We start from the raw sequence: 10,355 nt of genomic DNA, 5'->3' as shown, positions 1-10,355 counted from the left end.
GGTAAGGGCACCCATGTCGTGCAATGCCCGTGGAGGACAGAAGAGGCCGTCAGATCCCCTGGAACTGGAGTTACCGACAGTTATTAGCTGCCATGTTGGTGCTGGGATTTGAACCCGGGTCTTCTGCAAGAACAACCAGTGTTCTTAACTGCTGAGCCATCTCTCCAGCCCCACAAAGAATATTTTAAAACAATTTTTAAAGATTAATTTTGTTTTTATTTATGTGTCTGTGTGTGTTATGTATGTATACAAATGTGTGGGTGCTGGAGGTCAGAAGATGGCAGCAGATCCCGTAGAGCTAGAGTTACTGGAAGTTGTGAGCTGCTAAAAGTGGGTGCTGGGAACTGACCGCTCATCCTCTGAAAGCAACAAGAGCTCTTAATGGCTGGGGCAGAGGCAGGGGAAGACATCTGAGAGGTGAGGTCACCAAGGTAGGCAGAGGCTGGCCCCCAGATTTTTTAAAAGACTATTTATTTATTTATTTAATTAATTTATTTATTTGTCTTTTTGAGACGGTCTCCCTGTAGCCCCAGGTGGCCTAGAACTCACTGTGTAGACCAGTCTAGCTTAAGTTTAACTTCTTTTTTAAAAAATCATTCGCTAGGCATGGCAGCCCATGCCTTTAGTCCTAGCACTCAGGAGGCAGAGGCAGGCTGATCTCTGTGAGTTCAAGGCCAGCTGGGGCTACAAAGAGACTCTGTCTCAAAAGGACAAAAAAAAGTTTATTTATTTAATGTGTATATGAATGTTATGTCTGTATGTATGTAAGTATACCTGTGTTGTGCAGTGTCTACAGGAGAAGGCCTGAAGAGGGCGTGGGATCCCCTGGAACTGGAGCTGTGGATGGTTGTTAGTCCCTAGGTGGGTACTGGGATTCAAATCTGAGTCTTCTGCAAGAGCTTTTAACTGCTGAGCCATCTCTCCAGTACTGAATTACAAATGTGATTACTGATGGAAATGCTGACTTCACTTCTCCACTTTTTTTCTTCTTTTTTTAGGTAAGAGTTTCTCTGTAGGCCCAGCTGTCCTAGAACTCACTTTACAGACCAAGCTGGCCTCGATCTCACTCGATCTCAGAGATCCAACTGCCTTTGGCTCCTGAGTGGTAGGACTGAAGGCATGTGCCACCACACCAGGCCTGCAGAACATTTTTATCAGGTTTGATCTTTTTAAAATTTGTGCGTGTATGTGTATGTGTGAGTGCACACACATGCCACAGTACATACGTGGAAGTAAAAGAACAACTCTCTACCCCCAAGCCATCTTTCTAGCCCTTATTTTAACTTTTAAATCTTTTGGGAAAACTCTTTTTATCCAAATTTCTCCATTCTCTTAATATTTCTTTTTCCCTAATATAATGCTAATTTTATTTCAGGCAGAAATATAAGACTTACACATTTTGATTTCAGTGATCTTCTTGGTTGGCATTAGGGGCTCTTCTGGCAGAGTTAGAGCCAAAAACACACAGTCTTCTAGTAAGGACCGAGTTCCAGGAAAACTCTTGTCATCACAATTTAGAAGGACAGACAGGTCTGGGGAGATGGTAAAGTGTTTGTTTGCTGTGCAAACAAACTCAGATGGATCTAAGTTCAATATCTAGTATCCATGCAAAAGCCGGGTGCAGTGGTGCGAACCTATAATCCCAGCAATGGGAGGTGGAGACAGGAAGATCCCTGGGCTCACTGGCCAGCCAGCCTAACTGAATTGGCAAGCTCCAAGCTTAGAGACAGACACTGTCTCAAAAACTAACATGGAGAGTGGTAGAAAACTCTAGCCTCTATGTGCACCTGCACACATGCTTACACACACACACACACACACACACACACACACACAGGTAGAACATTTGGAACATGCCATGTGTCAGAGCTCACCAAACTCCTCACTGCCTATAAGTGCCTGTGGTACACTTAGATACATTCAGGTAAAACACTCATACATATAAAAATAAAGATAAAATTTTTTAAAATTCTTTGCCTTAAAATCATTAACCCACTTTTAATGATGATTAAGATGGAAGAATGGGGGCTGGAGAGATAATTCAGTGGTTAGGAGCACCACTGCTCTCGCAGAAGACCTGGGTTCGATTCCCAGCACCCACATGACAGCTAACAACCATCCATAACTCCAGTTCCAGGGAGCACTGCACAACATGGCTACATTTATATACATGCAGACATAACACTCATACACTAAAATTAATTAATTAATTAATTAATTAATTAATTAATTAATTAATAACAAATAAAATCCAATGTTCCGCCAGGCATGTTGATATATGCCTGTGATCCTCAGGAAACTGAGAAAGAAAGATCACAAGTTTGAGACCAGCCTGAACTAGAAAGCAAGATTCTCTTTAAATAAAAAAATTCAATGTTTCACACAGTTCTAAAATTCTGTTTCCCTTAACCCCCAAGATCTCTACTAATGTTATAACTTCTAGACACCTGATTCACAACCTCAGTCTGGGCTCTCTTCCTTATCAACAGCCAGTTATTGAAACTTTGGCTTTACCTTTAAAATCCACCTAAGATTTTGTCCTTTGTCACCTCTGTCTTTTCAACTGGCTTTCTTGGTCATTTCAATTTGGAATTCCAGGTAGTCTGACAACTGACCTGTTTGCATATACTCAACACTTAGGCCCTGAGTACCTATCCACTCCATAGATTAGGAACTGACTAGACACTAGAAGATAGTTATGAATTATCAGACCCGGATCCTGTTTTGAAGAGGCCCTATAGGGAAGTAAAAGAAATACCCAATACAATGAGATGGAGATGATTTGAAGGGTCAAGGTCAAGGAAGGAGCTAAGGGGAATTCACATAGGACAGAGAATGGGAAGGGTTCTTGAGATTAAAAACTGAAGGAACAATTACACAGCAAGTATGGGAAGGAGGGATATTCCAAGCAAACAGTGGACAAAGTGAGGGGAAACAGTGGAATCAATGACTTGGCTGAACTATGCCTGAAGGAAACGAATGCCTTCCTCCAGACAAAGGAAGGCCTGTATTAGCTGTTTTTAAAGCCTGCGTGTGAGAGATGAACTGAGCTGCCAAAACAAGTTCAAAACAGGTTTGAATTGTCTTTATCCCCCTAGTACTGGGGATGGAACCAAGGGTCCTGAACATGCCAGGCGAGTACTCTACCACTGAGCTTTACATCCCTCAATCCCCTCAAAAGAGCTTTAATATTCCAAGCCAGGTTTTTGAAGTCAGGATTAATGTGCAGTGGGAAGCTAATTGGATTTAGGCAGTAAAAGATAGGGATAATGCACTAAGATAAAGATTACATCAGAATGACCTCGGTGGATTTTGAATTTCCTATTTTCATTTGTCATGAAATCTTATTCTTATCATTTCCCCTAACCATATAAAAACAAGGCTGGGCCCAGCATGTATGCGAAAGCCTTGGGTTCAATCTCCCAGCAAAGAAAAATCATCTTATATTTAACATGGCAGAATTTCACTTCTATCTCTATAAATAAGCAAACTATGGAGATGTTTAAGTAGGGACTGCTGACTCTGAATGGAAAAATGGATTAAGTCTCAAAGTATCAAGCTTGAAGGATGTACCTGGTTGTGCAAAGTGACTACTGGGAGGAGGAAGACTATACTGTGAGAGGAGGAAGGAGGAGCATATCGACTAGGCCTGCAACAGTAGATTGGAAAGTCAAATGCATTTTTATTTAAACAATTCGTTTTTCTTCAGCTGTCAAAAATCTGTGAACAAGATTTTCCCCCTTCCATTATACACGAATAGCATTTAGAAGTCAATTAGCAAGAACAGACTTTCTTACAGGCCATCAAGCATGCCAACAGGTCCTGAAGAGGCAATACTGGAAGCCATGGCCTCTTTAAGCCAAAAAAATCTAAAGAAAAACGTCATTTCCAAAGGCTCCCAATTTTCCAATGGGATAATATGAACACAACATGAACATTTCAAGCAGCACTAAGATATGAAACAGGCTAGCCAAAAAACTAGCAGCATAGCTGGGCATGAACGCACTGGATGTGAAGGCAAGAAGACCAGGAGCTCAAGGCCAGCCTAGGCTACATGAAAAATATACACTTGAAAATGATAATAGTATACACCCAAGGGTGGGTGTGAGCCTCTCAAGAATGTAACTTATTTAAAGGTCTTAACAATAGCTACAGGTATGATTCTGGTAGCTTCTAAAGTTGCAGATTTAAAAGATTAAGCAACCCAGAAAAGGTAGTGCCTCCTTTACTCTAAGCCAGTGAGAGACTTGAAAACAGATTCCACGGTTGAAGGGCTCCTTTCCCTTCCCATACCCCCTGAACGTTGCCCTTTATTTCTTCTTGTCTTTACAATTATTTAATGTGTATCTGTATCTATGTGTGTGCATGCACGTATGTATGTATTCACCACAGTCCACACATGGAGGTCAAAGGACAACTTTTTGGGAGTCAGTTCTCTCCTGCCACCATGTGAGTCCCAGGGATGGAACTCGGGTCCTCAGGCTTAATGGCAAGCACCTTTACCCGATGAGTCATCTTCCCTGCCTTGCATTTTCCCTTTCTAGCCTCTCTCAATATGAACCAGGTGCTTCATATAGGTCCTCATCTAATCTTCATACTGGGCTAATGAAGTATTAGGATTCCGGTTTTTTTTCATTTATTTTTATTTTTTATTTTAGGTGTAGTGTTTTGTCTACAGGTATGTAAGCACACCATGCGTGCAATGCTAGAGGCCAGAAGAGGGCTTTGGATCCCCTGGAACTGGAGGTAGGATGGTTGTTAACCACCATGTGGGTGCTGCAAACTGAACTGGGTCCTCTGGAAGATCAGCCAGTGCTCTTAACCCCTGAACCTTCTCTCTAACCCCTATGATTCCAATTTTTCAGAACAAAAGACTAAGGAGGTTCCTAGGGGTTTCCAGTTTTAAAACCCAAACAAGGCAGTCATGGTGGCACATGCTTACATCCTAGTGCTATATGCTGAGTTCAAGGCCTGCCTTGGATACTGTATTAACTACATTTTTGTTGCAGTGATAAAAACATGGTGACCAAGAGCCAGGTGTGGTGGCACACACCTTTGATTCCAGCACTTCAGAGGCAGAGGCAGGAGGATCTCTCTGAGTTCCAGGCCAGCCTGGTCTACATAGTGAGTTTCAGGCCAGCTGGGGCTACAGGGAGATCCTGTCTCAAAAAGACCAAAAAAAAAACCATGGTGATCAAGGGAACTTATAAAAGGAAGAGTTTTTTAGCTTACAGTTCCAAAGGGGCAAGAGTCCATCATGGTGGGGAGGCATGGTGGCAGAGGTGGCTGGAGTAGGAGCAGAAGCTAAGCCCTCACATCTTCAAGCAGGCACAGGAAGGAGAGCAGGACTGGAAATCCCGCAAGCTTCAAGAATTCTCTAAGCCTGCCCCCAGTGACATGCTTCCTCCAGCAAGGCTGCACCTTCTAAAACCTCCCAAAACACCACCACCAAGTGAGGACAAAATGTTCAAATACTTAAAGCCTATGATGGACATTCTCATTCAAACCACTAGAGACACACAGTGAGATCCTGACTCAAGAAAGCAAAACTGGGGCTGGAGAGATGGCTCAGTGGTTAAGAACCCTAGCTGCTCTTGCAGAAGACCCAGGTTCGATTTGTACACCCACAGGGCGGTTAACAACCCCACGTAATTCCAGGAGAGCCAATGCCCTCTTCTGACCTCCATGGGCACTGCATGACACAGGTGCACTTATAATCAGGCAATACACTCATACCCATAAAGTAAAAATAATAAATAACCAAACAAAAAGAAGCCCCAACAACAAAATGAAGCCAAGCATGATAGAGCATACCTGGAATTCAAGCAGTCGGGAGGTAGAGGCAAGAAAATGCCAAGTTTCAGGTCAGTATGGACTACAGAGCAAGGCCCTGTCTCAAAAAACATACTAAAGGGCAAGCCTTTAATCCCAGCATTCAGGAGGCAGAGGCAGGCAGATTTCTGTGAGATTAAGGCCAGCCTGGTCTGGTCTACATAACGAGTTCCAGGCCAGCTGGGGCTGCAGAAGAGTCTCTCTCTCTCTCTCTTTCTCTCTCTCAAAAAAAAAAAAAAACCATACTAAGCCAAAACCAAACAAAATAAAATGAACGAACAGTCTCTGACAAAACTGAACTCATCACCCTACTAGGGACACACAGCCCATGTATCTTAGTTTGCTTTCTATTGCTATAACAAAATTTTCCAAGGTTGACTAATTTATAGAGCATAGAGGTTTACTTGGCTAACTGTTCTAAAGGGTGGCAAGACCATGAGCCACCATCTGCAGCATCCGATGGGGGTTCTGTCAATGAATGATGAAGGGCACCACGTGGATGCTTGTTTTTATAATAAAGCCACTCCTATTAATTCATGAATGAGAATAACCCAATAATCCATGAATGAACTATCCCTTACAAACCAATGGATTAGCCTAATTGATCTATAAAAGGATTAACCAAATGGATTAACCCAGTCATGAAGCCCTCAGGCCCCAATCACTTTTCAAAAGTCCCATCCCTAAGCATCATTAACATGAGTTTAGGAATTCAATTTCCAACCGATGAACCTGGGAGCTGAATTCAAACCACAGCACAGCCCTTAACCTTTCATGAATTCCCATTTGAACCCAGGTTAGTTGGGCTTCAAAGCCTAAGCAACTCTTCCTACAACTCTTGTTTATTCCATGGTAAATTTGCAAACTTCAAAAGCCTCATTATTTTCTGTTCCCACAGGCTTCTGTGCCTAACCTAGATTTGCTTGTAAAAGTTCAGCTTCTATTGATCTATCTTTTCTGCCTTGTATACACTCTCTCTTCTTTCAGCTCCTGCTAGAGATGAAACCCAAGGCATCACGCATGCTAGAAAAGCACTCTATCACTGTAGAAAATCTTTCTATCACTGTAGAAAATCTTTCTCTTTTATTCCCACTGTTGTTTTGTTTTCCTAAGACAGGATTTCACTATGTAACTCACCTAGACCTCATTAGCAGGCCTCAAACTTAGAGAGATCCACCTGCCTCTGCCTCTGCTGGAATAAGGTGTGAGCACCCATGCCTGGGCCCTAAATCTCCCTTAACTTCCTAGTAAAGTGCACCCAAATGACAATACTAGCAGCTTGAACAGGGTGATGGAATATTAAAGTGTATGAAGCTGGAGCAATGGCTCAGGCAGTAAACCACTTGCTATGCAAGCATGAGGTAGATATCTAAATTCAGATCCTCAGCACTGTACCTATAATGCAGTTTCCCTGTAATCCCATAGCTGGGGGGGGGGGGGGGGGGATCCTTGGGGCTTGCTAGCTAGCCAGTATCAATCAGTGAGGTCCAGATTCAGCAAGAGACCCAGCCTCAAAAAGGTGAAGTGAAGCCTGGCGGTTTTAATCCCAGCACTTGGGAGACAGAAGACAGGATCTCTGTGAGTCCTGCCAGGTCTACAAAGTGAGACCCTGTCACAAAAAAAAAAAAAAAAAAAAAAAAGCAGGTATGGTGGCACCAGCCTTCTGTCCCAGCACTAGGGAGGCAGAGGCAAGCAGATCTCCAGGCCAGGCTAGGCCAGGCCAGTCTAGTCTACAAAGTGAGTTCCAGACCAGCTGGGACTACAGGGGCCTCTGTCTCAAAAAAAAAAAGAAAAACCAAACCAAGACAAAAAAACAAAGGTAGAATGGAGAAAGAAAATATCTAATGTCAACCTCTGGATTCCACAGATGTAAACCCTCATACACACAACACACACAATAAATGAAAACTAGAATGTAAAATTAAAAGGCAAAAGGGTCTAGAAAAGAACTGATTTCTGATTTAACTCAGACTATTTCTCCTTTACCATTATTAGCAGTAAAAGCTCTTTGAGGACAGGGAGGGGTAACGATCAAGAAAATGAAATGCGCTATGCCTTTAGTCCTAAAGCACTTTAGCACTTTAGGCACTAAAGGCACATGCCTTTAGGCACTTTAGCACAAGCCTTTAGCACTAAAGGCAGAGGCAGGTGGATCTCTGTGAGATTAAGGCCAGCCTGATCTACAAAGCAAGTGCCAGGCCAGCTGGCTATAAGGAGATTCTGTCTCAAAAAGACAAAAAAAGAAAAAAATGTTTAAAAAAGGAAATGAAATGCAAATTGCTCATGCCTCAAGGGTGTAAGGGTGGGGATTAAGCAAAGCAAGCCTGTTCTAGCCAACCTCATGATAAAGAGGAGGGCCTCCAATTTAAAGCAAAAAGTAAAAGCAGAAGATTAAGGGAGTCTGAGTAGTTCCAAGGTTTCACATGACTTCAAGAGTATTAAGTAAACTTCAGTGGTTTTGTAATAAAGTATCAAGGTTTCCATCACCAGGAGGCCTGTGCCTGGTCAAGGATCCTATTCTGTAGTAGCCCTAGTGCTGGCTGCATGGGCCTGGCCCCTTACTACCACTATTACAGTGCCAGAAGTCTCAGAAGCTCTGAATACGAGTTAAAAGGAAGAAAAAACTGGGATAAGGTCTACACCAAACATACAGTTCTGACAACTCATTTAGGAACCATCACATTTAAAATGCTTCCATGGGAAAAGAGCTTCTTCTAAACAAAGTCAGTACTGCCTCATAGGCAACAGGCTTCCTGCATGCTCAAACGAATTCTTAGAGAAGCTAAATGAAATAGCAGGGCTTAGTCGTGCTTGGCTCTAAAACAGCACTCAGGAGATGGAGGCAGGCAGATCTCTCTGAGTTTGAGGCCAGCTTGGGTCTACATGGCGAGCTCATGGTCATTCCAGACACCCAGCACATAACTAACATACAAGCAAAGAAAGAGGGTGAACGTCCACTACACCCTGATACTAAAAAGTGTGGTCCACAGGCTCGGTGCATGCGCATCTTCTCTAGGAGCGTACCAATCAAATCTGCATGTTTGAAAAACAAGAAACCCCCAGGTACACTTTATGCACGTTGTAGCTGGGCAGAGTTGGGGTACACTGCCTCCGAACTTTGTTGCATGCAAACCCACTTTCCACACACTACTGCATCGGGCCAGGTGGGAAGCGGGCACCTGCCATACCCGGGCGTCAGTCCTCGGAGACAGTCCCCTCTCCGCTCACCTTGATGCGCTCGCCATCGATGTCCACAGCTCGCTCTCGGAAATCCACGCCGATCGTGGCCTCGGTGCGGTCGGGGAAGCGGCCGGCGCAGAAGCGGTAAGTCAGGCACGTCTTGCCCACGTTTGAGTCGCCGATCACGATGATCTTGAAGATGCGGGAGCGGGCGGGAGGCAGACACCCGGCGGCTCCCGACACCGCACAGCTGGACGACAAGCTGACCTCGAGCGACGACTCCATCTCCGAAGCCATTCTCCCTACCCGCCCCAATCTGAGGACTAGAGAAGCCGGGGAGGGGGGATGACGCCACCGCAGCGGACAGGCTCCGGCTCCGCTGCGCAACCTCCCTCCTCCCGGAGGCCCCACAGCGCGCGTGCGCGAGCTCCGCCGGCCCCAGCCCTCACAGGTGTGGCGCCCTGTGCCGCCCGCCTCCGCCCGGCGCGCAAGCACTGCGGCTCCTCCCACCGCAGCCCGCGCCGGCGCGGTGTACCTGGAAAGACGCGCCGCCGGACCCGGCTGCAGTGCAGCCCAGAAGGTCGGCCCGAGGCTGCAGGCAGCGCGGAGGTCTTCGACCCGGCCCGGCCACGTCCAAGGGTGCCGCCCTCCTGAGGAAGATGCGCAGCTTCTCAGGGGCGGGGAGAGAAAGCCAGCTGGAGGAAGGAGGTGCCGCCCTGTTGCGGTCTCGCGAGAGCAGCAGTGAGAGCCCGGGGACTGCAGGGTCCTGGCTCGCTGGCTGGCGGGTGAGGGCCGGGCTTTGCCAGATTAATGGTGGGAAGCCAGATTAATGGTGGGAAGCCACTCGGCGCCGCGGCCCCAGACTTTCTCCCTAGGCGGTGTGAGGTTATCCTTGAATCGTGGCACCCAAGGCTCGGTTGCTTAAATATGTTGTTCAAAAGCTAGAGCAGATCCTTTGGGAGACTGTAGGACATCCAGGCCCTTCATTCAGTTGGGCCTTGCGGTGCACACCTGGGACGTGTAAGAACCTGTCTCAAAAAAGTAAACCTGGAGGCTGGAGAGATGGCTCAGCTGTTAAAGAACACTGTTCTTGCAGAGGACCTGGGTTCGAATCCCAGCACCCACATGGCAGCTATGCGAAACTCCTGATCGAAGGAATCAGAGGCTGTCTTCTGGCCACTGTGGCCATTCCACGGCACCGAACACGGGTGCATTTACACATATATGGAGGCAAAACACTCGTACACATGAAGTTAAAATTGGGGCTGAAGAGAGGGTTCAGCAGTTGAACGCTGGCTGTTCTTACAGAGGACCCGTATTCGAATCCCAGTACCCACATGGCG

The 10,355-nt window shown here is 45.6% G+C and overlaps 1 protein-coding gene across 1 annotated transcript in view; it reads right to left on the bottom strand.

The window, feature by feature from the left end:
- Rab33b (RAB33B, member RAS oncogene family) overlaps positions 1–9,679 on the bottom strand; it is a 12,366-nt gene extending 2,687 nt beyond the window's left edge. The window contains exons 1-2 of the mRNA XM_008843425.3: positions 9,548–9,679; positions 9,061–9,335 (exon numbers count right to left, since the gene is read on the bottom strand). Of these exons, the coding sequence (XP_008841647.1) occupies positions 9,061–9,309 (249 nt within the window). The 5' untranslated portion in view covers positions 9,310–9,335; positions 9,548–9,679. The remainder of the gene's footprint in view (positions 1–9,060; positions 9,336–9,547) is intronic.
- Between the last annotated feature and the right edge of the window lie 676 nt (positions 9,680–10,355).

This window comes from Nannospalax galili, unplaced genomic scaffold, assembly GCF_000622305.1.
Source record: "Nannospalax galili isolate Female #2095 unplaced genomic scaffold, S.galili_v1.0 scaffold359, whole genome shotgun sequence".
Classification (NCBI taxonomy): Eukaryota; Metazoa; Chordata; class Mammalia; order Rodentia; family Spalacidae; genus Nannospalax; species Nannospalax galili.
The sequence above is the reverse complement of the archived record's forward strand: the minus strand, read 5'-3'. Positions and strand labels throughout refer to the sequence as shown.